Raw genomic sequence first — 27,965 nt, 5'->3', positions numbered from 1 at the left:
TTGTTGCTAATGCTGAAATGAACAACCTCTTCTATTTTATTTTCCTTTCTTTTTGATTACCCCTTAGAATAAATTCCTAAGTGTGGGTTTACTTCATCGAAAGCAATGAACAATCTTGTAGCTTGTGATAGAAAATGTTTATGGTTCTTGATATGTACATATATTTCCAAATGGTTTTTAAAAGTGATTATACCAATTTATTTTACATACTCTGGGTTTATTAAAATAGATCATATAATTAAATGAACTTATAACACTAATTCAACTAACATTGAATTGTCTAACACTATTTTTTCACAAGATAGTCTACCTATTGCTGTTTTCATTTTACTTTTTCCAGTCATTATATCTCTTCACTTTTCTCATTAAATGATAATTTGGGTAATTGTGTTACTGGGCCTGCAGAAGTAGGGAATTGGGGAAGATTCGGGTCTGTTTCCAGAAAAAAAGTATTTCATATACACTGTAATAGTTAGGTTTAGGTGTCAGCTTGGCTAGTGATGATGCCCTTTATTTTGTTGCTGTGGACTTAAATTATCAGCATGTGAAATTCATCTATGGCTAATTACATCTGTAATCAGCTAAGGGAAGTGACTTCTGTAATGAGTGACATTTAATTTGATTAGCTAGAGACTTAAAAGGAGAGCCAGAGAGAGAAAGAAGCAGCTCAGTGCAGCCCAGGACAGCTCATCTCACTGCACAGAGTTGACACAGACCCAGACATTTGGAGATGCAGAAAAGAAACACCCCGAAGAAAGCCATTTGAATCCAGCGGCCAGCAGATACCATCATGTGCCTTCCCAAATGATAGAGGAACTGTAAACTTGTAACTAAATAAATCCCCTTTATGAAAACCAGTCCATTTATTGTGTATTGCATTCTGACAGCCTTACCAAACTAAAACAGATTTTGGTACCAGGGGAGTGGGGAGCTGCTGTGTTTGCAAATACTGAACATGTTGGAATGGCATTTATAATGGATAAGGGGAGGATTCTGGAAGAATTATGAGAAGCTTGAAAGAGCAAGTACTTGCTTTGAAGAGACTATTGATGGAAATATGGACTCTAAAGATACTTCTGTTGAGGCCGTGCACAAAAATGAGGAATGTGTCATTACAGATTGTTTTAAGGTGGCAGAAAATTTGGTAAAGTTGAGTTTTGGTGCTGATGCAGGGGAGAATTTGAATGTGATGATCTGCAATGCTTGGTTGGGAAGATTTCCAAATTGAGTATGGAAAGTGCAGCCTGTTTTCTCCTTATAGCTTGTAGTAAAATGAGACAAGAAATGCATAAGCTAAGAACTGAGCTTTTGGGTACAAAGAAGCCAGAAACTCATGGTGTGGAAAATTCAGGACTTCTAGAGAGTGAGCCACTGGAAATAGTGCCCCTTGTAAGGATTTAACCAAACATGGAACCACTTAGTCACTACCGGACAATCCAGGATTGGAGATGGAATTATCCAGAAAGCATTTGTGTAAAGTCCTATTGTCTGATGACTGATGGCTTTGATCCTTTATGCTACATGCCAAGTCAACAAATTTTTTGTGAGATTTGTATAAACAGAACCACTGCCAGCCTGGACTAAAAGGGACAGAAAAAGGACAGAGTGAAGGAAAAATAACCTCAGAAGAGAACCATGGAAGCTATGGTCTGCAGCCAAGAAAGCTGGGACCCAGAAAGTCAATTTATTTGTGCATGTGAAGGGGGTGAGCTTGTCCCAGAGGCAGAGGGTGGCCCTTCCACTTCAATGCTTAGGAACAGTTCTGGTTCCACAGCCTCAGAGAGGGTAGAGCACATTTCCTGAGGATTGGGAGGAGCTCAGCTACCTTCAGCTGTTCTGAAGGGATTGAGATGTGCCTTGGGGATAACAGAGAATCTGGGTGCCACCCAGATGTGTGAAGAGGGTTGGGTCAAGGAAAAGGTGGTCTCCCCAATGTTCCCTAATGTTTCAGCCCTCATCCCAATGTATGGAGAGAACAGGGCCGCTGCATGAGTCTTTGGAATGGTAGGATATGCTGCTTTCTAAATTCTGAGGATGAATCTCAAACTTTGAAACCTAATGGAGTTTGCTTTGCAGGTTTTCAGAATTGTTTAGGTCCAGTGTGATGGTTAGGTTCAGGTGTCTATTAGGCCAGGTGATGGTATCCAGTTGTTCTTTTTGCTAAGGACTTAAATCATCAGCATGTGCAATTTACATATGGTTGGTTACATCTGTGGTCAGCTAAGGGGAGTGTCTTCCACAATGAGTGTCATTTTAATTTGATCGACTGAAGGCTTAAAAGGGGAAGTCAGAAGAGAGAGCTGCGGTTCAGAACAGCTCAGTATAGGTCTGTAGCCCAGCAACTTAGCACACCTCTGCTCGGCACTCAGAGCCCACAGAGACCCAGACATTTGGACCAGGGGAAAGCCATCTGAACCAGACAGAAGCTGGGAGAGAGGCCCAGCAGACATTGCCAAGTGCCTTCTAAAATTTGTAAATTTGTAAATAAATAAAACCCCTTTATAAAAGCCATTTCATTTCTGGTATATTACATTGTAGCAGCTTCAGAAAACTAAAACATCTGGTGACCCCTGTTTTCCTTCCAATTTCTCCCAATAGTGATGGGATCATTTATCCTATGACTGTTCCTTCTCTGTATATTAGAAGCAGACAACTTACTCTAAGTTCACAGGTTTACAGTCAGAAGAGAATTTTGCCTTAAGACAGGCCATTCCTGTAACTGACTTTGAGGTGATTGCATACTATTTTTTATTTCGGTATTGTGTTTGTATTGTTACTGAAATGATTTAAGGCTTTTGTGATATTGTGAAGAAACAGCTGCATTTCGTATATGGAAAGATTTAGTGCATTGTATGCAGGACAGATGAGCATTGTTAAGTAAGAAGAATATGTCTGTTATTGTTTTCTATTTAGAGATTAAGCATGGTTTAAGCTGATGTGTATAGTTGTCAAGTTGACAAGGGATGGACACTGTAGAAGTTAGGTTCAGGCATCAACTTGGCTAGGTAATGATGCCCAGTTGTTCTGTTGCTTTAGGCTTAAATCAATAGCATGTGAAATTCATCTGCGGCTGAGTACATCTGCAGTTGGCTAAGGAGAGTGCTTCTGAAATGAGTGATGTTTAATTTGATTAGCTTAAGGCTTAAAAGGAGAGTCGAAAGAGAGAAAAGCAGCTCAGCGCAGCCCAACACAGCTCAGCTTTGCATTCAGAGACAACACACACCCAGACATTTGCAGATGCAGAAAGGAAATGCACCAGGGAAAGCTACTTAAACCCAGAGGCTGGGAAGGAAGGCCAACAGATGTCCAGTGTGTCTTCCCATGTGACAGAGAAACTCGGAGGAAAAGCAGCTGCCTTTCCTCTGAGGAACTGTAAATTTGTAATTTAAAAAGTCCCTTTATTTTTATTAATTAAAAAAAGAATTAACAAAACTATTAGAAATCATTCCATTCTACATGTACAATCGGTAATTCTTAATAACATCACATAGTTGCATATTCATCATTTCTTAGTACATTTGCATCGATTTAGAAAAAGAAATAAAAAGACAACAGAATAAGAATTAAAACAATAATAGAAAGAGAAAAAAAAAAACCTATACCTCACATGCAGCTTCATTCAGTGTTTTAACATAATTGCATTACAATTGGGTAGTATTGTGCTGTCCATTTCTGAGTTTTTATATCCAGTCCCGTTGTACAGTCTGTATCCCTTCAGCTCCAATTACCCCTTCTCTCTTTTTTTTTTAATTAATGGAAAAAAAGAAATTAACCCAACATTTAGAAATCATACCATTCTACATATGCAATCAGTAATTCTTAACATCATCACATAGATGCATGATCATCATTTCTTAGTACATTTGCATCGGTTTAGAAGAACTAGCAACATAACCGAAAAAGATATAGAATGTTAATATAGAGAAAAAAAATAAAAGTAATAATAGTAAAATCAAAACAAAACAAAACAAAACAAAACAAAACAAAAACCTATAGCTCAGATGCAGCTTCATTCAGTGTTTTAACATGATTACTTTACGATTAGGTATTATTGTGCTGTCCATTTTTGAGTTTTTGTATCTAGTCCTGTTACACCATCTGTATCCCTTCAACTCCAATTGCCCATTATCTTACCCTGTTTCTACCTCCTGCTGGACTCTGTTACCAATGACATATTCCAAATTTATTCTCGAATGTCTGTTCACATCAGTGGGACCATACAGTATTTGTCCTTTAGTTTTTGGCTAGACTCACTCAGCATAATGTTCTCTAGGTCCATCCATGTTATTACATGCTTCATAAGTTTATCCTGTCTTAAAGCTGCATAGTATTCCATCGTATGTATATACCACAGTTTGTTTAGCCACTCTTCTGTTGATGGTGATTTCGGCTGTTTCCATCTCTTTGCAATTGTAAATAACACTGCTATAAACATTGGTGTGCAAATGTCCGTTTGTGTCTTTGCCCTTAAGTCCTTTGAGTAGATTCTCAGCAATGGTATTTGCCACGTCCTCTTTTTCCTCCCCAGTGTGACACGGTTCCCTGGAAGGAAGGGCAGTGGCAAGGCCTTCAACACCCCAAAAGAGGACGAGGCATAAAATGGTGTAATAGAAAAATACTGGGATTAATGACACTAATTGTGTGTTTCTTGTTGCTGGTTGTGCTCCAAGCATTATATCAAAACGAATCAGAAAGCAAAAGAATTGGAAAAAATGATACAAATTGTACAAATTGCAAAACCTTGTTAATGACTGTTTGGAAAAAATTAGGTTGGGACGCCCCCATTAAGCAAGTCATGCTGCAGATAGAGCAGGCAGAAGTGCTTTTAGAACAAGTCACAGAAAAAAACCCCATAGAAAGTAAACACTTAAAATTAAAAAACCCTGCATTGAGCCATCCTAGAAATTTACTCCCCACCACGGCACCGGTCCATTGCTATAAAACAATAAAAAATCTAAGTAAACAATGTAACCTTTTAATCAAAACAAGCTAACCTTTAACCAGATTAAAATAGGTCTTGACATATTGCCTCACCTGTAGAATAATAGGAAAAGAAAGTCTAAACTCAGAAAACTACAAACACAATGTCTGCAGTTTAAGCCAATATCTTGCTGCTATTAAAATCTTGTGTAAATTTTCCTAAGAAAATCAGAACGTGTACTTTCGCTTTGCTTCCCTGAACCTGTAACTTTACCTAAAACGTAAGCCATGACACAACCATGATTCTGTGATACCTGTTTCCGTGCCAAGAATAAGGGTATAAAATCAGTTAAGTAAAAATAAATCTAAGCAACTCTTCTCAGAAAGGAATTCTCTAAGCTGTCTCTTGGTGTTCTTCTCGCGCCGACGACCCTCCACACCTTCAAGCCCGTTCCCTCTGCTGCTGCTGGACCATGGCAGGTATTGCTGGGTCGTATGGCAATTCTATATTCAGCTTTTTGAGGAACCGCCAAACTGCCTTCCACAGTGGTTGCACCATTTGACATTCCCACCAACAGTGGATAAGTGTGCCTCTTTCTCCACATCCTCTCCAGCACTTGACATTTTCTGTTTTGTTGATAATGGCCATTCTGGTGGGTGTGAGATGATATCTCATTGTGGTTTTGATTTGCATTTCTCTAATGGCCAGGGACATTGAGCATCTCTTCATGTGCCTTTTGGCCATTTGTATTTCCTCTTCTGATAGGTGTCTGTTCAAGTCTTTTTCCCATTTTGTAATTAGGTTGGCTGTCTTTTTGTTGTTGAGATGAACAAGCTCTTTATAAATTCTGGATACTAGACCTTTATCTGATATATCATTTCCAAATATTGTCTCCCATTGTGTAGGCTGTCTTCCTACTTTCTTGATGAAGTTCTTTGATGCACAAAAGTGTTTAATTTTGAGGAGCTCCCATTTATTTATTTCCTTCTTCAGTGTTCTTGCTTTAGGTTTAAGGTCCATAAAACTGCCTCCAGTTGTAAGATCCATAAGATATCTCCCAACATTTTCCTCTAACTGTTTTATGGTCTTAGACCTAATGTTTAGATCTTTGATCCATTTTGAGTTAACTTTTGTATAAGGTGTGAGAGATGGGTCTTCTTTCATTCTTTTACATATGGATATCCAGTTCTCTAGGCACCATTTATTGAAGAGACTGTTCTGTCCCAGGTGAGTTGGCTTGACTGCCTTATCAAAGATCAAATGTCCATAGATGAGAGGGTCTATATCTGAGCACTCTGTTCGATTCCATTGGTCGATATATCTATCTTTATGCTAATACCATGCTGTTTTGACCACTGTGGCTTCATAATATGCCTTAAAGTCAGGCAGTGCAAGACCTCCAGCTTCGTTTTTTTTCCTCAAGATGTTTTTAGCAATTCGGGGCACCCTGCCCTTCCAGATAAATTTGCTTATTGGTTTTTCTATTTCTGAAAAATAAGTTGTTGGGATTTTGATTGGTATTGCATTGAATCTGTAGATAAATTTAGGTAGAATTGACATCTTAACTATATTTAGTCTTCCAATCCATGAACACAGTATGCCCTTCCATCTTTTTAGGTCTTCTGTGATTTCTTTTAGCAGTTTTTTGTAGTTTTCTTTATATAGGTTTTTTGTCTCTTTAGTTAAATTTATTCCTAGGTATTTTCTTCTTTTAGTTGCAATTGTAAATGGGATTCATTTCTTGATTTCCCCCTCAGCTCGTTCATTACTAGGGTATAGAAAAGCTACAGATTTTTGAATGTTGATCTTGTAGCCTGCTACTTTGCTGTACTCATTTATTAGCTCTAGTAGTTTTGTTGTGGATTTTTGCAGGTTTTCGATGTATAGTATCATATCGTCTGCAAACAGTGATAGTTTTACTTCTTCCTTTCCAATTTTGATGTCTTGTATTTCTTTTTCTTGTCTAATTGCTCTGGCTAGAACCTCCAACACAATGTTGAATAATAGTGGTGATAGTGGACATCTTTGTCTTGTTCCTGATCTTAGGGGGAAAGTTTTCAATTTTTCCCCATTGAGGATGATATTAGCTGTGGGTTTTTCATATATTCCCTCTATCATTTTAAGGAAGTTCCCTTGTATTCCTATCTTTTGAAGTGTTTTCAACAGGAAAGGATGTTGAATCTTGTCAAATGCCTTCTCTGCATCAATTGAGATGATCAGGTGATTTTTCTGCTTTGATTTGTTGATATGGTGTATTACATTAATTGATTTTCTTATGTTGAACCATCCTTGCATACCTGGGATGAATCCTACTTGGTCATGATGTATAATTCTTTTAATGTGTTGTTGGATACGATTTGCTAGAATTTTATTGAGGATTTTTGCATCTATATTCATTAGAGAGATTGGTCTGTAGTTTTCTTTTTTTGTAATATCTTTGCCTGGTTTTGGTATGAGGGTGATGTTGGCTTCATAGAATGAATTAGGTAGTTTTCCCTCCACTTCGATTTTTTTGAAGAGTTTGAGGAGAATTGGTACTAATTCTTTCTGGAACGTTTGGTAGAATTCAGATGTGAAGCCATCTGGTCCTGGACTTTTCTTTTTAGGAAGATTTTGAATGACTAATTCAATTTCTTTACTTGTGATTGGTTTGTTGAGGTCATCTATGTCTTCTTGAGTCAGAGTTGGTTGTTCATGTCTTTCCAGGAACCCATCCATTTTATCTAAATTGTTGTATTCATTAGCGTAAAGTTGTTCATAGTATCCTGTTATTACCTCCTTTATTTCTGTGAGGTCAGTAGTCATGTCTCCTCTTCCATTTCTGATCTTATTTATTTGCATCCTCTCTCTTCTTCTTTTTGTCAATCTTGATAAGGGCCCATCAATCTTATTGATTTTCTCATAGAACCAACTTCTGATCTTATTGATTTTCTCTATTGTTTTCATGTTTTCAATTTCATTTATTTCTGCTCTGATCTTTGTTATTTCTTTCCTTTTGCTTGCTTTGGGATTAGTTTGCTGTTCTTTCTCCAGTTCTTCCAAGTGAACAGTTAATTCCTGCATTTTTGCCTTTTCTTCTTTTCTGATATAGGCATTTAGGGCAATAAATTTCCCTCTTAGCACTGCCTTTGCTGCATCCCATAAGTTTTGATATGTTGTGTTTTCATTTTCATTCGCCTCAAGGTATTTACTAATTTCTCTTGCAATTTCTTCTTTGACCCACTCGTTGTTTAAGAGTGTGTTGTTGAGCCTCCACATATTTGTGAATTTTCTGGCATTCCGCCTATTATTGATTTCCAACTTCATTCCTTTATGATCCGAGAAAGTGTTGTGTATGATTTCAATCTTTTTAAATTTGTTAAGACTTGCTTTGTGACCCAGCATATGGTCTATCTTTGAGAATGATCCATGAGCACTTGAGAAAAAGGTGTATCCTGCTGTTGTGGGATGTAATGTCCTATAAATGTCTGTTAAGTCTAGCTCCTTTATAGTAATATTCAGATTCTCTATTTCTTTATTGATCCTCTGTCTAGATGTTCTGTCCATTGATGAGAGTGGGGAATTGAAGTCTCCAACTATTATGGTATTTGTGTCTATTTCCCTTTTCAGTGTTTGCAGTGTATTCCTCACGTATTTTGGGGCATTCTGGTTCAGTGCATAACTATTTATGATTGTTATGTCTTCTTGTTTAATTGTTCCTTTTATTAGTATATAGTGTCCTTCTTTGTCTCTTTTAACTGTTTTACATTTGAAGTCTAACTTGTTGGATATTAGTATAGCCACTCCTGCTATTTTCTGGGTGTTATTTGCATGAATTATCTTTTCCCAACCTTTCACTTTCAACCTATGTTTATCTTTGGGTCTAAGATGTGTTTCCTGTAGACAGCATATAGAAGGATCCTGTTTTTTAATCCATTCTGCCATTCTATGTCTTTTGATTGGGGAATTCAGTGCATTAACATTTAGTGTTATTACTGTTTGGATAATATTTTCCTCTACCATTTTGTTTTTTGTATTATATATATCATATCTGACTTTCCTTCTTTCTACACTCTTCTCCATACCTCTCTCTTCTGTCTTTTCAGTTCTGACTCTAGTGCTCCCTTTAGTATTTCTTGCAGAGCTGGTCTCTTGATCACAAATTCTCTCAGTGACTTTTTGTCTGAGAATGTTTTAATTTCTCCCTCATTTTTGAAGGACAATTTTGCTGGATATAGGAGTCTTGGTTGGCAGTTTTTCTCTTTTAGTAATTTAAATATATCATCCCACTGTCTTCTAGCCTCCATGGTTTCTGCTGAGAAATCTACACATAGTCTTATTGGGTTTCCCTTGTATGTGATGGATTGTTTTTCTCTTGCTGCTTTCAAGATCCTCTCTTTCTCTTTGGCCTCTGACATTCTAACTAGTAAGTGTCTTGGAGAACACCTATTTGGGTCTAATCTCTTTGGGGTGCACTGTACTTCTTGGATCTGTAATTTTAGGTCTTTCATAAGAGTTGGGAAATTTTCAGTGAAAATTTCTTCCATTTGTTTTTCTCCTCCTTTTCCCTTCTCTTCTCCTTCTGGGACACCCACAACACGTATATTTGTGTGCTTCATATTGTCCTTGAGTTCCCTGATACCCTGTTCAAATTTTTCCATTCTTTTCCCGATAGTTTCCATTTGTTTTTGGAATTCAGATGTTCCATCCTCCAAATCACTAATTCTATCTTCTGTCTCTTTGAATCTATCATTGTAGGTATCCATTGTTTTTTCTATCTTTTCTACTTTGTCCTTCACTTCCATAAGTTCTGTGATTTGTTTTTTCAGTTTTTCTATTTCTTCTTTATGTTCAGCCCATGTCTTCTTCATGTCCTCCCTCAATTTATCGATTTCGTTTTTGAAGAGGTTTTCCATTTCTGTTCTTATATTCAGCATTAGTTGTCTCAGCTCCTACAGGAGCTGATACATCTCCTTTGAACTATTGGTTTGTTCTTTTGACTGGGCCATATTTTCAATTATTTGAGCATGATCCGTTATCTTCTGTTGGCGTCTGCGCATTTAGACAGATTTCCCTGGGTATTGGATCCAAAAGTTTGGAAGATTTTTCTGTGAAATCTCTGGGTTCTGTTTTTCTTATCCTGCCCAGTAGGTGGCGCTCATGGCACACATTTGTTTGTGGGTCCCACCAGTAAAAGGTGCTGTGGGACCTTTAACTTTGGAAAACTCTCGCCGTCTGGGAGGTTCGCTAGCCGAAGCGGCTTGGAAGAGTGCGAGCCGGCCCGGGGTCCGAACGCGGGGAGGGTCACTGGCCGCCGCAGCCCGGGAAAGCACCCGTCCGAATTTCCTAGTTGGCCCGGGGCGACAAGCGTGGCGGGAGGGCACCAGCAGCAGCAGCACGCCCGGGAGTGTGCACGTTCCCGGGAGTCACGGGTTTGGAAGGGGCCTCTCCCACCCATCACTGTTCTCCACGGCCTGGGGATTTCCGATCCAATTCTCTCAGTTGGTCCGGGGGACCGCACGTGGTGTGGGCACCAGCCGCCACGGTTTGAGGGGACCGCCTCTCCAATTCTCCCAGCCGGCCCGGGAAGGGGGAAGGGAGTGACTCCGGCCGCTTGCCGCCCTGCCCGGTAAAGCCCGCGTGCCTCGGCGATCTCACCCGAGCAGCTTCTCTCAGCCAGCCATCCGTTACAGGATGGGGTACGCTGTCTTTTTTATCTCTGTTATGGCTTTGGGAGCTGTTCTGTATCATTTCTACTCCCCTAGTAGCTGTCCTGGAGAAGAAACTAAGATCTGCACGTCTTACTAAGCCGCCATCTTCTCAAAAAAGTCCCTTTAATAGGACCAATCCATCTCTAGTGTATTGCATTCCAGCAACCTTAGTAAACTCAAACAATGATCAGTGTAAATAGCAAGTAACTTGCCAGGAAATAAACAGAATTCTTTAAAGGGAAATCAAATAATCATCCCTTAGTGACATAACATTTAAAATGGCCAGTCCCTAAACAAAATTACGAACATGCAAACAAGTTGAGAAATTATCCCTGAAATAAGCTAATCGATAGAAACAGACTCATAACTGACAGAGGTGATGGGATTAGCAGATAAGCAACTATCTGTATAAATACTTACTTATTTAAGTATTTAATAATATTTATTTATTCAAACCAGAAACAATATAAACATATAAACACACACACATAAATCACTTCATCACATCCTAATAAATTGTGTGAAAATCAGTAAGAAAAAGAAAATCTTAAAATCTGCCAGAGAAAGAAATCATTACATATAGAGAATAAATATCATACTGATGGCAGACATCTCATTGGAAGAATGCAACTCAGAAGAAATGTAACAATGTCTTTAATGTGATGAAACAATTAAAAAAAAAGACTTCATACCTGGAATTCTGCATATAGTAAAAATATCCTTTAAAATATTGAATGAACCCACTGATTTGAAACAATTATAATAAGTAAACTCATAGAGTCAGAATCTAGAATATAGGTTACCAGGGGATGGTGGGGGGGTAGATTGCAGATAAGGAATGGGAAAACAAGGCTTAAAATGTACAAGGTTCCTATCTGGAATGATGGAAGTGTTTGGTAATAAATGGTGATGATGATAGCTCAACATTGTAGACAGTTAGCAGCACTGAAAAGTATATCTGAATCTGCTACAAAAATGTTATATTGTATGCATGGTGTGCTGGTTTGACAAGAAGTATGCCCCCTAAGAAAAGCCATGTTTTAATATAAATCCCATTTCATAAACGTAGAATAATCTCTATTCAATACTGTATATTTGAAACTATGATAGGATCATCTCCCTGGATGATGTGATTTAATCAAGAATGGTTGTTAAAGTGGATTAGGGGATGACATGTCTCCACCCATTTGGGTGGATCTTGATTGGTTTATTGGAGTCCTATAAAAGAGGAAATATTTTGGAGAATGAAAGAGATTCAGAGAGAGCAACACTATGAAGCAGAGAGTCCACCAGCCAGCGACCTTTGGAGATGAAGAAGGAAAATGCCTCCCGGGGAGCTTCATGAAACCAGAAGCCAGGAGAAGAGGCTAGCAGATGATGCCGTGTTCACCCTGTGCCCTTCCAGATGAGAGAGAGAAGCCCTGACTGTGCTTGCCATGTGCCAATCCACTTGCGAGAGAAACCCTGAACTTCATCGGCCTTCTTGAACCAAGGTATCTTTCCCTGGATGCCTTAGATTGGACATTTCTATAGACTTGTTTTAATTGGGACATTTTCTCGGCCTTAGAACTGTAAACTAACATCTTATGAGACTCCCCTTTTAAAAAGCCATTCCGTTTCTGGTATATTGCATTCTGGCAGCTAGCAAACTAGAACACATGGTAATAGAATAAAAATTTAAAAAAAAATCATGGAACTGCACAACACAGTGAGGCCTAAGTTAAATCATGGACATTAATTAGTAGCACAATTATAAAAATATATTATTATCAGTTGTAACAAATGTTCTACATCAATGCAAAGTGTCGGTGGTGGGGTGGTACATGGGAACCGTGTGTTTTATGCATGATTGTTCTGTAAGTCTACAACCTCTCTAATAGAAAATAATTACTTAAAAAATAAAATAGAGAGAGGATGGAGCTCACGCGCGGCTGTGCAGGACTCGCCCAAAGCCGCTAGCGCGGGGAGGCTGCGCTCACCTTGGTCCATGGACGCCGGTGTGGCCGCAGCGTAAATGAGCCAGTTCAAGAAAGAAATCTCTAAGCATTTCAAATTGCATACTGACCAACTTGTGTTAATATATGCTGGAAAAATTTTAAAAGATCAAGATACTTTGATTCAGCATGGAATTCATGATGTACTTACTGTTCACCTTGTCATCAAAACACAAAACAGGCCTCAGGTTCATTCAGCTCAGCAAACAAACACCACTGGAAGCAATGTTACCACATCATCTGCTCCTAATAGTAGCTCCATATCTGGTTCTGCCCCTAGTAACCCTTTCGGTTTAGACCCTGGAACTTGCCAGGAATCCAGCAATGATGCGAAACCAGGACCGAGCTTTGAGTAACCTGGAAAGCATTCCAGGGGGATATAATGCTTTACGGCTCATGTGCACTGATATTCAAGAACCAGTGCTGAGTGCTGCACAAGAGCAGTTGGGTGGTAATCCATTTGCTTCCACAGTGAGCAATACATCATCAGGTGAAGGTAGTCAGCCTTCTCATACAGAGAATAGAGATCCATTACCCAATCCATGGGCTTCCCCGGTTTCCCAGAGCTCATCAGCTTCCAGTGGCACCACCAGCACTGCGGGTGGCACTGGTGGCAGTACTTCCAGGGGCAATGGTGGGCAGAGCACTACTGCACCAAATTTGGGGCCTGGAGTAGGAGATGCAGAATCCTGACACACATCAGCAATGTCAAACCCTAGAGCAAGGCAAGCCCTGTTACAGATTCAACAGGGCTTGCAGACATAGCAACGGAAGCCCCTGGCCTCATCCCAAGCTACAGATTTCAGCAACAACTGGAGCAGCTCAGTGCAATGGGATTTTTGAACCGTGAAGCAAACTTGCAAGCACTAATAGTAACAGGAGGTGATATCAATGCGGCTTTTGAAAGGTTATTGGGTTCCCAGCCATCATAGCAGCATTTCTGTATCTTGAAAAAATGTAATTTATTTTTGATAACAACCCTTAATCTTTAAAATTCCTGCTTTATTTCACTTAGACTCTTGGAGTTCTGTGCTAAATACCTGCTTTATTTCACTTAGACTCTTGGAGTTCTGTGCTATTATATAAACAAACCCAATATGATACATTTTAAGGTGGCATGCAGTAAGATGTGTGGGCTTTTCTTTTTGTGTGGGTTTTTTGTTTGTTGTTTATTTTGAACAGTGTGAATCAATGGTTTTTTTTTTCTTTTCCCATTTAAGACTACTGCATGCATCCAACGTTCTGCATTTATTGTAATTTTTTTAAAACAGCACCTTTTTATAGTTGGGTGAACTGATTTTTGTCCTGCGTCTGTCCAGTTTATTTGCTTTTTAAACATTAGCCTGAGGTAGTAATTTATGTAGAATGAAAGCATTAAAAAGAAGCAAAAAATAAAATAAAATAAAATAGATAAAAAAATCGAGGGGGGCACCTTAAGAATTAAAAAGATGAGTAAAGATATTACATGTTTATGTTTTACTGAAAATGTGCCAAATTTGCTTTCATTTTGAAGCATATTTCTACTGCATACTGAATTCTGGATTTATGGATTTTATTTTCTTTCACCACTTTGAATATGTCATTGCACTGGTAGGACTTGCATAGATTCTGAGAAGAATCTGCATTATTTTCTTATCTTTATTGCTCAGTATTTAATGTGTCTCTTTTCCCCTGGCTTCTTTAAAATATCCTCACTATCACTGGTTCTTAAAAATATGATTAAATTGTCTTTTGTTGAGATTTTCTTCATGCTTACGCTGACTTTGTTATCCTGAGGTTCTTGGATCTTTGGCTTTATATCTTTAATGAAATTTAGAAAGTGTCAGTCATGATTTCTTAAAATATTTTGTCTGCTCTTCCCTCTCCCTCTCCTTCCTCTTAGACTTTGTTTACATATATGATAAACCATCTCATATTCTTTTCCAGCTCACTGAATCTCTGTTCATTTCATGTTCAGTCCTTGAAGTATATTTAGTTCATTTAGTAAATTTTCTATTGCATACGATCATTACATATTCACTGTCTCTATTCTATCAAACCTATTCAATAAAATTTCATATGTTGTATTTTTGGGGTCTTTTTTTCTATTTCCCTTGGCATTATGTTTATATCTCCCTTGAAGTTGGTTATAAATTTATAACAGCTCATTAAATTGTTTGCCTTATAATTCTACTATCTCTGTCATTACTCAATCATTTCTATTGACTGATTTTTCTCTACATTATTCCAGCTTGCTTCTTTGCAGAATAACTTTTTTATTAGATGGTAGATACTGTGAATTTTACTTTGTTGAATGCTGGTTTTTGTTGTCTTCCTTGAAAGAATGCTGGTTTGGTGTACTTTGTCTGGCAGGCAGTTAAAGCTTTTGCATGTTAGCATTATCCATTTTGGATTTTTAAAACAGTTTTTAAGGCAAATCTAGAAAAGTCTTTTCTGTAGGGCTACTTTAACCCCACAATTAAAATGAGACCATTATGAGTCTCCACTGCATATGGCACAATTTTAATAAAAGTATACTCTGGGATAAAATCGAATGTTTCCCAGGCCTGTGTGATCTCTGATAGATGCTTGGCTTTTAAGTCACTGGTGATTTTTATTTTCTCACCATTCACTTTTTGCTTCCAAATATCTCACTGTTGGAAAAGGAAGATACAAATTCAAAATGAGGAAAAATAGAGTGAAACTTTTAGTTAGATTGAATTTAAATGTATCAATATAAGCTCATGGCTTTATATGAATCTATATAGATAGATATTAAAAATAAGCAGCACACATAGCAATGAGCACATCTAGTGCACAAATCTTTGTTTCTGAGTTCTTGCTCCATTAAAATAAAGAACACCCTAGGAGAAATGACAATCACTGAGGTTTGAGAGGGGAAAGTATAAGATGAGCATAGAATATCTTGTTTTGTAATAAAGTTAGGGTACTCAAAGAATGATGGGTACATGTCAAAAGAACACAGAAGCCAGTTTGGGAGGGTGTATTAGCAAAATCCAGGGCAAATTGAATATCAGCATTAATAATAGCAATAATAGATTATAACCTATTGAATAAAATAAGAAATTGTGAGTCCAAATAGATTTAATATATTAATGGAAACATAAATAAATGGATTAAAAAGGACAGCTCTTTGTTTGAATAAAATGTCAATGAATAACTGCATAGAAATAATAGAAAACAATGCAATTAGAATATAACCAGGTGACAACTACGATATGAATTAATCACCAATTAATTGGTGAAATAAGATTCACCAATTGATGCTAAACCTGGTCATACAAATCTGTTGAGAAATAGGTATTTACATAATTTCAAATTAAGTTCCCACAAGATACTTATAAATACCAAAGAAAAAATTGTCATGTTTGAGGAAAAATCTCATCATCATCACCTAAATCCTGTGATCAGTGCAAACACTTGCAGTAGTGAGTCAAATCAGCATCATGTGTCTCCTAGTAGAAGGCACTGACAGGGACCACAAGTAGAAAATCATTTCCGTAGTATTTCTGCCAAGAATTGCATAACTTGATTCCTTATCTCGAGGAAATGCTAGACAAACCCAATTCAAAGGAAATTCTACAAATAATCTGCCTCCAAATATGCTTAGATGAGGAAAACAAGGACTGGCTGAGGAACCAGTACAAATAAAGAAACAAATATGATATGACAGCTAAATGCAGCACTTTATCCTGGATTGAATCTTCAATCCTACAAAAAGCTTATTTGGGAAATTGGTGAAACCTGAGTAAAGATCATGGATTCAATTGAGTCAGCAAACTTTTTCTCCAAAGTGCCCAGTAGTAAATATTTAAGGTTTTGCGGGGCTCAGTGTCTCTGTCCCAACTACAACTCTGCTGTAGTGGCATGAAAGCAGTGATAGAAAATATGCAAATTAACGAGCATACTGTGTTCAAATAAAACATTATTCTTGACCATAGACTTGAAAAACAGTGTTTAGCAGGGGCAGGGCATGCAAATATTAAGGGGTAGCATGAGGCAATTCTTTGTACATGAAAATAATATTTTCTGTAGTCAGTTAACAGTGTTAAACCAATGTCAATTTCCTATTTTGTTATTGAACTATTGTCACGTAAGATGCTGCCATGGGGGGAAGTTACTATGCTTCTTTTATTTTTTTTTTCTTTTGGATGCTGTATGGCAGGTTCACATTGCATTATTTTTCCATGTGACTATCCCGTTATTCCAGCACCATTTATTGAATTTTTTGTTTGTTGGTTTTTGGGAAAGTGCATGGACCTGTAATCAAAGGGTCTCTCGCATGGCAGGAGAGAATTCTACCACTGAGCTACCCTGGCACTCCTTCTGTGTTCTTTTCTTTTTTTGCAAGTCTGAACTTATTTCCTAATAAAAAGCTTATAACATATATTGACATTTCATTTTGGTTTACATATAATTTTATGTGATAACTGTGTTGATAATTGTATTCTAATTATGGTAAAAGACTGTCTTTATTTTTAGGAAATGCATTTTAGGAAATATCCTATGAAATGTTTAAGAAATATACAATGGTTTACAATGTCTATATCTTCCTCTAAAACAGTTCAAAAATAAATAGTGTACATGGCATGTATGTATGTATGTAAAGAGAGAAAAGGATAAAGCAAATGTTAATATTTGAATGTTCTAGTAGAAAGCTTAAAAGAAATTCTTTGTATGATTCTTTTGGTTTTTCTAGAAGTCTGGAATTATTTGAAATGAAATATATATATATGATTTATATTTCTTCAAAGTAATCTAAATAAAGGGGTATAAGTGTATAGACATCATAATAAAATGAGATTGACCATTATCTGGTAGTAAGATAAATGATTGACATATGGGTTTCATTAAAGTATTATCTTTCTTTTGTGATCATTTAAACATTTTCAAAATGAAGTTTTTACACATATAGATACACAGACACACGTAAACCAGAGTTTTAAAGGTTTGGGGAAGTCCTTGTAGTATCATTTACAGTAGCTGCCATGATTGATTTTTTGGGGGTGAGGTGATAATTGAGCAAGAGAAATAAAAAAATCTTTCTACCTGCCCTCATAATTTTATTTTCTAGAATACATCCCTGAAAATTTAAAGAGTTGAACACACACAGGCTTTCAAAGTAACAACTCTTAAGTGTTCATGGTACTTCAAAAGAAAATCAGTGTTAAACATGATGAATTTTATAACTCCAAATTAGTGAGAGAAATAACAAAAATTTTAATGGTAGTCATCTGTAGGAGATAGCAAAAGTTGACATTTTTTTCTTAGCTATACTTTTCTACAATTTTTGGAATTTTCTAAAACAATATTTTCTAAAATCTTTATTATTTATGACAAAATAATAGGTTACATACTTTTTGAGATTCCTCAATTTCCCAGAGAACAGTTTAAATATTAAAATTGTTAATTTTCAGATCTTTAATCAACAGGAATTGAACATGTCTAAATTGAAGCAACGTTGTACCAACTTTTTATATACAAATGAGAATTATTTCAATCAGTATTTGCGGATGAAGCATTCAATCCGATAAAAACATGTGCATGAGATGTTGGCATCCTTAGAATTGTGGGAGGAAAAATGAATGCTTGGACTTTGTGCAACTTAATGAATCTTTACACTAACACTAGGAATTTGTTTTTATTTGTCCCATGTTTCCACATAAGGGAGTGGCAGTTTAGAAAGGAAAAATGGCCTGTCTGTTATTATTTAGGTCATTTGTTGGATAGTCAGAATTCGTACCCTCATCTCTCTATTTCCAAAGTTTGTGGGTTATCCATAGCATGTTGACACACAGTACACTACAAACCCTCATTTCAAATATCACTGAAAATATTATTCTAAAGGAATTCCTTGTCTTTGTGAGACCTGGGTCAAAATCTGTTGGAAGCTGAATTTATAGCAAATTACAGTTCTCAGTGAACATTTTTTCCTTTGGTCTTATTGGCTAACAGGTTTAATACTCAGCACATATTTCACAGCAGCTTTTACATCCTTATTTCTCAAACTATAGATTATAGGATTTAGCATAGGGGTCACTACTCCATAAAACACAGAAATAAGCCCCTCTGAAGCTTGCATCTTGCTTTTTCCAAGCACGTCTTGAGATTTGGGTTTTGCATACATAAAGAAAATGGTACCATAAAATATGATCACCACAGTCAGATGTGAAGAGCAGGTAGAAAAGGCCTTGCGTCTCCCTGCGGCTGATTTCATTCTCAAGATGGTGTAGAGGATGAACACGTAGGAGAAGAAGATGACCAGCAGTGGAAGAACCAGGAAGACCACATTGGACACCAGCATGGTGGTAACATTGAGGGATGTATCAGCACAAGCCAACTTGAGTACAGCCAAGATCTCACATAAGAAATGATGAATAATGTTATTTCCACAGAAAGGCAACTGCATAGCAAGAACTGTTTGCACAATTGAGTTGATTCCACCAGACAACCACGATATGGAAGCCATCAGCACATACACCATCCTACTCATGATGATGGGGTACCTCAGAGGGTTGCAGATGGCCACATAGCGGTCAAAAGCCATCATGCCAAGGAGCAAACACTCTGTTGACCCCATGGCAAATCCGAGGAACATCTGCACTGCACATCCAGAGAAGGAAATGTTTCTTTTCTTTGAGATTAAGCTCACCAGTGTCGAGGGAACAGAGGAGGATGTATAGCAGATATCCAGGAAAGAGAGGTTTCCCAGGAAGAAGTACATGGGGGTGTGAAGACGAGCGTCAAAGATGCTTGCTATGATGAGAACCCCATTGCCAGTAAGAATCACTAGATACATTATAAGAATTAGAGCAAAGAATGTGATCTCAAGTTTTGGATGGCCAGAAAGACCCAGAAGAATGAATTCTCCTACAAATGTCTGGTTAGTACTCACCATGTCTCAGCTTCCATAAGGCAAAGAACACCTACAATAAAATTTTCACTGTGAAGTGATGAATATAACAGATGTCTTGAATAAATATTAGTGTAAAGTGAATAATAGGAATGCTTGCTTAGAAAATGTCATTTGGTTTCCTGCAGCAATATCTGTGGGGAGAATACACTGATATTAGGAAGCTGAGAGTTTCTGTGCCCCATGGATAATGTATGGAGGTCAAGATACAATCAGAAACAAATTCAGAAGTAATTTTTCCTGCTGTCCATAGCATAGTCTTGAGTTGAGGTTTCTAAATCCCTGGAATGTTACAGACTATAGGCCTAACTTTAAGTCATCAGTGGGCAATAGTGAAGGCAAAAGGCAACCCTGTAAAGACTGGAACTCCGACTTCATAATTAACTTAGAAGTTTGATATTTGAATTGAACTACATTACAATTTAATGTCTGTTCAAGGGCAAAATTATCTGTGTTTTGTACAAACAGCTCAGTCTTAATATTTATGTTTCTCGGGGTAAAATCACAGCAGGTATATGATGGACAATCTTTGGAGAACAGTATGTAGTATGTAGTATATTCCATACTTTCAGAGTAATTCTTGATAATGTATTTGTTTAAATCAACCTGAGAAAAGAGTAATCATATTAAGTGTGTGTACATATGTATAGCATCTTATGCTTTATGCATTAAATTTACCAAATAATACAAATCAATTATTCTTTTTAATCCTCACTTATTTTTCAAATTTGAAAGACAGTATGCAGCCAAGGTTATCTAGCCTATAGGTGTAAAGGGGATCTTGAAGCTCAGATCTTTGCCAACAAATTCTAGGGCTCTTTAGGGCCACAGCACCACAAATTATTGTACTTTGTCTTCCCTCTAAAGAATATCTAGAAACTTGGCCTTGGAGGAATAATGAAATGAATCAATTATTTCAGTCTTTCAAAATTTCAAATGCTAATATCACATAGAGATATTGCCAAACTCCAAATTCTAGGGCAGGATCTGTGAGCATTTCTTTTAAGCTTCCAAGGGATGCTGGATCTATTGGAAATGGGGCCACACTTTGAGTAGCAAGACCTTAGTTTACCTGTAATGAGTGGGTGGATAATTTGGACATTTTTTACCCTAATGGTTTATCTTTTGTTTTATCATATGGATTATCTTAACAACCTGTAAAATTTCCAAGAACATACTTATTTTATGTTTTACCTCAAATATCATGGTCACATCTCATTGTTCAGTACCTTTCAGAAAAAAATATTATTGAAAATCAGGTTTTATTAAAGTAAGTTAAATTTTGTTAGACCACTACATGGGATATTACTGATACCCTACCTCAGATCCAGTCCCATTCCAAACAGAGTAAGAAAAGAAGCAAATAAGATGACTGCCATGACAAAGTTCACAATTTTGTGGGGGAAACAGGAAAACTACAAGTGGGACAATTTGATATAGAATAAAATTACTTTATGTGACTCATATGTATTCCTAGAAACAATTTAATGAAAAGTAAACAAATTAACGGAGAGTTCAGGAACAGTTTTTGACTTAGGCTCAATCTGGAGGTAAAGAAAGGATTAGACAGGTGGAAAAGAGAAGAGAGGAGGAGAAGTATCTCAGAGTGGAGAGCAGAATGAGCAAAGTTAGGTAGTAAACAGATTGACGTTTCCTCCTATTTGGACAAGGAAGTTTCTATGGAGGAGTGTCGGACAAGCACATCTGGGAAGATAAATAAAGGAGGTGTAGGTAAAGGTTGAAAAGTCAAGCCAATATGGACAGTTCTTTTTATGGGGAAGAGGCCCACTTTAGAAAGCATCAAAGAGGGGTGAGCGTTTAAACCCCATGACTCAGGCTCCCCTCCAAACTTAACATTGTACAATGCAATTTTATGAGCAGAAAAGTCACATAGGGAATGAAAACATTTAGATTAATGAGGTCATCATTAAGTCGACTGGTACATGAATATTCAAGTTTCCCAAATCACCACCTATTTTCAGGTTAACCAAAATTAAAAGTTTAGGGTTCTTGTGGGCTAACAGTTTTGAAAATAAATGTCAGCACACACTACTCCACTCTTATTCAATTCCTCATGTGATAACAAACAGAAAAACTTTCTCTACAGGATATAATGCCTCAAGTCAGAAGCCAGCAGGGATTCTCAATACAGACAAAAAATCATTTAAAGAATAGAATCCATTTGACTTAGATGAGAGAGGCAATTGAGGGAATGTTGGATCCATATTTCAGAGACGACAAAATTGAACTTCAAGGGATTTTCAGTTTTTATTTTCCACTTTAAGATCTGAAGTACCTACAAAACCCTTCATTTTCATTTATTCAAACAGCTTTTATTGCAGGCTTTTATGTGTCAGATATTCATCTTGAAATCCTGTTAGCTTGGCTGAGGTTACATGACTAATAATGGGCAAAGGCAAGACCCAAAGCCCATGCTCTTTCCCCTGCCTCCTTGCCTAACAGGTGGTATTAAAGCCTGTATAGAAGTCATATGCCAACAACAGAGAAGAGTCAGCGAGTGCCATATGTAAAGGGAGCTCATAAAGACTGTACTCAGTTAACAAGTGCAGAAAGAGAATATCTTGGTCTTAAGGCTTCGGTACCTCCTATGATGGAGGAAGGCTCCGTGCTGTGGGAGTCAATCATAAACCTGAGAAAACTCCACTTCCTGTGAAATGATTCTACACACATTCCAATTACACTGGACGATAAGTCATAAAAGTTATCCCTGAGTGCGGTCCAGAAATTGGTCAGCAGATGCCTTAGATAAGGGAGCCTGGTCATGAAGGTGAACAGAAGAAAGGTAAAAACACATCAACTTACTTGGAAACGTAACAGTGTTTCAGGTCCAACCCCTTTGGATCCAGGCCCGGAGAATCCATTGGCTCCCCTTCCAGGGAGCTGTACTACCATGTAGCTTAGGCCACCTAAACTGCTCCTCCAGGCCACCTGCTCCAAGTTTTCCCCTCCCAGGCAGGAATCCCCTCAACAACCCAAACCCATCTTGAATCAGGCCTTCCCAGATACCTTTGTTTTGTTCTGCTCCCAGCGCCTTAAGCTGCTGATCTTGCATTTTGTGAGACACCAAGAGGCCTGTGGAAGGAGCTGGTCTGTCTTGCTCATCCCCCTGCAATTATTGTCTAGCTCAGTGGCCTCACGTGATACTTGAGTTTTGATGATTAGATAAATACTTAACTTTTTGAGACTCTTAACCAATTTCCCTGTACAGTACTTTTTAATCCCTTGATCAGGACAACTTTAATATGCCCCAGTTGTTCATTTGCCACAGACTCTGAGTTGAAAATAATAATAATAATTAATATCTTTCAGTTAGTACTAGAAAAATGACATTTTATATAGAGGGTCACCAGTCTAATAAATGTAAGAAAACCAAATATGCATTTCAACAGGTGATTTAGAACAGTGAAATACTATTGGGAATTAGGATCAAAGTTCAGGGCTCTAATTTAGTGCCTCAGCTTTCTCATTTGTAAAATAGTCATAAAAATATTTGTTTTACTTTTCTCATAGGATTATTGTGAATAAAATGTCAGTTAGCATGTCAAAATAGTTGTATGGATTAATGGCATACATAGATAATAATAATAACAATAATAAATGGATTTTGGTAATAATAAATTCACAGTTGTGTTGCCTCAAGTTATTCATATGACAACTTCATATTTATAATAAAACTTTCAGTTATAGATTGAAAGATACAGTTTCATGGTTTTTTGAACTTACCTTTAAACTGATCAATTATTTTCACCCATTGGAAGAATCAGTTAATAGTGCCTTAATATTTATGTCAGCATTCCCAATTAAGATCAGGTTCAACAAATGATGCCAGATTCCGCAGATGTAGAAGAGTAAATATCTGTTATGCAACAGCAATTGTAATTGTTCCCCAACTCCCCAAAGCAATTTAAAGTTGGAGTGAGAGATGTGTAGAATGGCTAAACTTGTGGCATCAGGGACAGTGTCCCACAGATCCAATTAAGATTGGTGTTGGAAATAAGTTGTGCTGAACAAGAGTTTAAAAAAGGAAAGAAAAAAGGACAGAAAGAAAGAAAATCTGCCTGTCATGTAACTTTAAGAAATAGGACAAATATTTATCCAACAATCTTTATGAAATGTGAGAGATTTTAAATTCAAAATATATTTACCTAAAGAAAGTTAAAGCCAAATGCTAGGTATGAAAAAATTATCTTAGGTATTATGAGTAAAATGAAACAGGTTTTGCCATAAGTTAAAAACATGTTGTTAAACTTTTTTGCTTGTTTTATCTGTACTCTTAAGGAAAAGTTAATGTTTTCTGGGATGTGCCAACCCTGCTTTTGAAGAGCTTGAGTCAGCACTGCCCTAAGACCAAACTAACACAAAGAGTTAGGCATGGATTTCATTGGGACTTACAAACAAATCTTTCCTGGTAATGGCTGTCCAGAAAAAGAAGTCAGGGCCCTGTACAAGGGCAGGGAGGACAAGGGACAGCTTATAAGGATTTTGGACAAAGACATTTCATTGATTATGAGAGCAGGGTTTCAGCAGGGTGTCATGACACAGATGTCTGGAGATTTGTTATCAACAGTGATCAAGGGAGGGGAGTTTTAATGTTTCGTTTACCATACCGTCTGTACATTCTACCTCCCTACCTCACTGGAGGTGGCTATGTGTAGGGGGCCAGGCTCTGTGTCCCCACCACCCCCATGCAGCAGACTGCACTGACTATAGGACAAACATTGCATCCATATTCCACAATAATGGTATGAGAAACAACAGAACTCTAGGAGCCCCTTATACAAAGATAACAACCCCAAAAAGAGATGTTACAATGGCCAAGAAAAGGAATTATACACTTGACATGGATTCTACTGATAATTGATCAGTTATGTATGTGCTCTTGCATATGATTCAAAACTTATTAAACATTGTGCAAGTTATCAGGAATATATATGCAAAACTGCACATTAATTAAGGCATAGGTGCCACCTTGTGCTGCGATAATGATATCTAAGGTCATTCTATTTTGTAAAATTGCTTTCCTAAGATGTGTGATTTCTTCATTTAGCAAGAGTATTTGGAACATTAAGTGCTGAGGCAGTGTGATTGGCTAAAGTTGCCACATGTTTTTCAGTAACTATTGTAGCCTACCTCGTGCAAGAATGGTTAAAGGATAATACTACAGGGAGTGTGTTTAACTATTTCCCCAATTACTAGGAGTATGGGCTAAGGAATCATATATGTAGGGGGGCATGGGGCTGTCCCTATGTACAGTGTCTTGTCTACTGTATATTTTAGCGTAAATAGGGCCAACCATATTGCCCATGGGTCCATAGCCATTTCTTAGAGGCAGGATACACCCCATATTGGTGGGAAATATCTTGCCAATGGGAAAAGACTCTTGTTTTGTAGCTTAACAGTAAAATTACACAATTTAGGGGGTAGCCACCCCACATAAAAGTTGGTCCACACAGACAGGGCCAACAAGGTCTACTGTTTAAATTCTACCATCAGCTCAATACAGACTGGAGCTTGTTCGGCAGTTCTGAACAATGGAGGAGATGTAAGCCCTGGTCCCATTATAAGATGGTAGTTGAATTTCAGTCTTAAATGAGAAGATTCTTTTCCAAATTTTCTGATACATTGAATTCTTCTAGGCCAGCAGGGCGTTTCACCCAGTCCAATTTGTAGGGGTCACAGTACAAGGAAGGCTGGTAGTGTCTTAGGATGGTAAGTCATTGCAAACCCAATAATGGATTCCATTGTGGGCATGAGTTGCTCTGAAGCCCACTCTAGGATGGTACTTGCTAAGATGCTACACTAGAAAGATATTTATGGGGAACAGTAAAGGGTAATTCCTGCTGGTCTAGTAATAAACATGCTAGAGTTCCATTAGTTGACAACAAGGTATCAGGCAAAGGAATCTTATGGGGAAGCTTTAAATATCAGATATTCTCCCCCTCCAAATCTTGATAGTCCTCTACTGCTATATCAGTTGTTAATCTGGGCATAAGAAGGGTCCACATAGACATGCATAAGGTTCCCATGGGAATAAGAGGTCCCCAGATTGGTGATAAAAATTTTAAAAGCTATATTTTGTATAAATGATAGATTATAATATTTTGAGTGATTTCTTAAAATTTCCAACCACGAGGCCGCATAGGCCAAAGCACCTCATTCTCCCTGTTTTGTATGATCTGAGGTACAGGAAACAATAAATTATTATCATTTTCTCTTTTGGCTGTAAAGCAGCTGGCTCTTTAATTTGTATTTTCAGGGCCTGCAGGGGTCCTTCCATTAACATTTCAATGGAAGCAGGTGCAGCAGCCCACAGGCTTGCATTCAAACAAGTTAAGGCCTGGTAGATCCTTTTAGTCCGCTGTTACAAGGACCTTTTTAATCATCTTTCAACTGTTCCTTTAGATGCCATTCATTCTTTCAATAAGGCCTGCACCCATGGGATTATAATGTAAATGAAATGCCCATGCGATATCCTGATCCATGGCCCATAATTGGGTTATTTGCCCAGTGAAATGAGTCCCTCAATCACTGTCTATTTGTGTAGGTACTCCATAGAGAGTGATTACTTCCTCCAAACAGCAAATGGTGGCCTGTTGGTTTACCTTCCCCACCGGGAAAGTTAGCAACAGTCCTGTAGCCATGCCCACAGCAGTAAAAGCATACCTCTCCCTCCTGACAGTGGAAGGAGACCGATGTAATTCATCTACCATGGGATCACCAGGATTTGTGATGGGCCAATATGTCCCATCTACTGTGGTAACCAATGTGATCACTGCAGGGAGAATAAAGTGCACTCTCTAGAGATTTTCCACTAACTGCTGGTGCATGATTGACAGTTGGAACTGCTGAGCAAGATGCCATGGGGTTTGATACCCTTGGTGTTCACTTTTCCAATGAAACCATTCCACCACTTCCCTGGTTTCATTTGTGCTGCCCCATGCTCATGCAAGTGCATCTACTTCCACAATCCTGAGTAATGCGTTGGGAGTATGGACAGGGACATGATGAACAGTTACCTTTCATCATTGGCAGATGTCTCAAATGTCTTTCCACAACTTTTGTCCACAGAGGGGGCAATCTATGTCTGTCCATTGTTGCTGCTTCCAGGTTGCCATCCAGGTTATGAAGTCATTGTAAAAGCCCAGCAGTTGATATTTAGTGTTTCTCTTGGTTTATGTACTATCACCATCCATACTGCTCTTAATTCATCCCGTTGACTGCTTTGCATAGCACCAGTTCCCACCATATACTATCAGTATTGGAATATACTGCCACAGCTGTCCATGTGGGAGGCTGCCCATTAGCAGATTCAACAGACTTGGAAAGCTACTCCTGCCTTCAATAGTGGGCATCTCAACAGCTATTTAAGGGGTGGCAACTTTAGCTGTTGAATCTTCTATATAAGACACTGGTCTGAGAATCTCATGTGTTTCTGCATTCAGAGGGCTGGTGTTGAAAATACTGCACTGTAGCAGGTAGGCTTTCTATTTGGTCAGTGTGCTCAGTTGGACACTACCAGAGCATGGCTCAGAAACTCAATTATTCATCCCTGAATAAGAATAGCCATTTTCAAGGTAACTGGGCATCTTTGTATCAGTCCCTCCACTTGCAATATGGCATTGTATGCAGCATACATTTGCTTTTCCAGGGGACTGTATCTAAGTTCTGCCACTTTCCATAATTTTGACCAATAGCCAAGAGGTATTCATTTAGAATGCTGTTTCTCCCAAAGCCAATATCAGTGCTGGCTACATCCAACTCACAGAGTAGGTCTGGATCTATGCCCTCCAGTGTTTGTGTCTGTGCTATTTCCCTTTTTATCTTTTCAAAGCAGCCTGTTGGGAGGTATCCCATTCCCAGGGATGACCTTTCCCACTCAAAACACACAAAGGTTTAAACATTTGAGCTAAATAAGGAACACAATGTTTTCAATATCTCAACAACCACAAGAAAGCAATTTGCTGTTTAGGTGTTTATGGGGAAACATTGCACCTTATCAATTACAGCAGAAGGTATAGTTTTTTGTTCTACCCAGCCATACAACACCCAAGAATTTTCAAAGAAGACAAGCCCTTGCAGCTTGTTGCAATTGACCTCCCATCCCAGACTCTCAAAGTGAGATAGCAATGAGCCTGAGGTTTCTTTTAATTTTGAAACAGAGTTACGGGTTAACATGACATCATCAATATAATAAAATAGAGTTACACTTGTGGGACTTTTCCATTTAGCCAAATCCTTTGCATTGAGACCATGGCAAATGGTTGGACTGTGTACTTAGCCTTGAGTAGCGCAATAAAAGTCCATTGTTGGCCTCCCCAAGTAAAAGTAAATGCAGGTGGCCTTGATTGTCCTAGGGATTTACTAAAGGAAGCATTAACAATATCTAATACAAATGATATTGATACAGAATACTAATTTCTTATAAT

The 27,965-nt window shown here is 37.9% G+C and overlaps 2 protein-coding genes and 1 pseudogene across 3 annotated transcripts in view; 2 read left to right on the top strand and 1 right to left on the bottom strand.

The window, feature by feature from the left end:
* The window catches only part of LOC143667035 (olfactory receptor 13C9-like), a 713,098-nt gene that overhangs the window by 221,257 nt on the left and 463,876 nt on the right, over window positions 1–27,965 (top strand). The gene's annotated exons all lie outside the window — the stretch shown is intronic.
* LOC143655812 (ubiquilin-1-like) lies at window positions 1,058–13,838 on the top strand (annotated as a pseudogene).
* LOC143659327 (olfactory receptor 13C3-like) lies at window positions 18,547–19,503 on the bottom strand. The gene has a single exon (XM_077132181.1). It carries the CDS (start codon window positions 19,501–19,503, stop codon window positions 18,547–18,549), a length of 957 nt encoding a protein of 318 aa, XP_076988296.1.

This window comes from Tamandua tetradactyla, chromosome 2, assembly GCF_023851605.1.
Source record: "Tamandua tetradactyla isolate mTamTet1 chromosome 2, mTamTet1.pri, whole genome shotgun sequence".
NCBI lineage: Eukaryota > Metazoa > Chordata > Mammalia > Pilosa > Myrmecophagidae > Tamandua > Tamandua tetradactyla.
Note: the sequence above shows the minus strand (reverse complement) of the source record. Positions and strands in the feature narration are given on the sequence as shown.

Bases quoted from the DNA above. Each gene is read 5' to 3' on its own strand.
- LOC143659327 (XM_077132181.1), bottom strand. From the start codon at position 19,503: ATGGTGAGTACTAACCAGACATTTGTAGGAGAATTCATTCTTCTGGGT.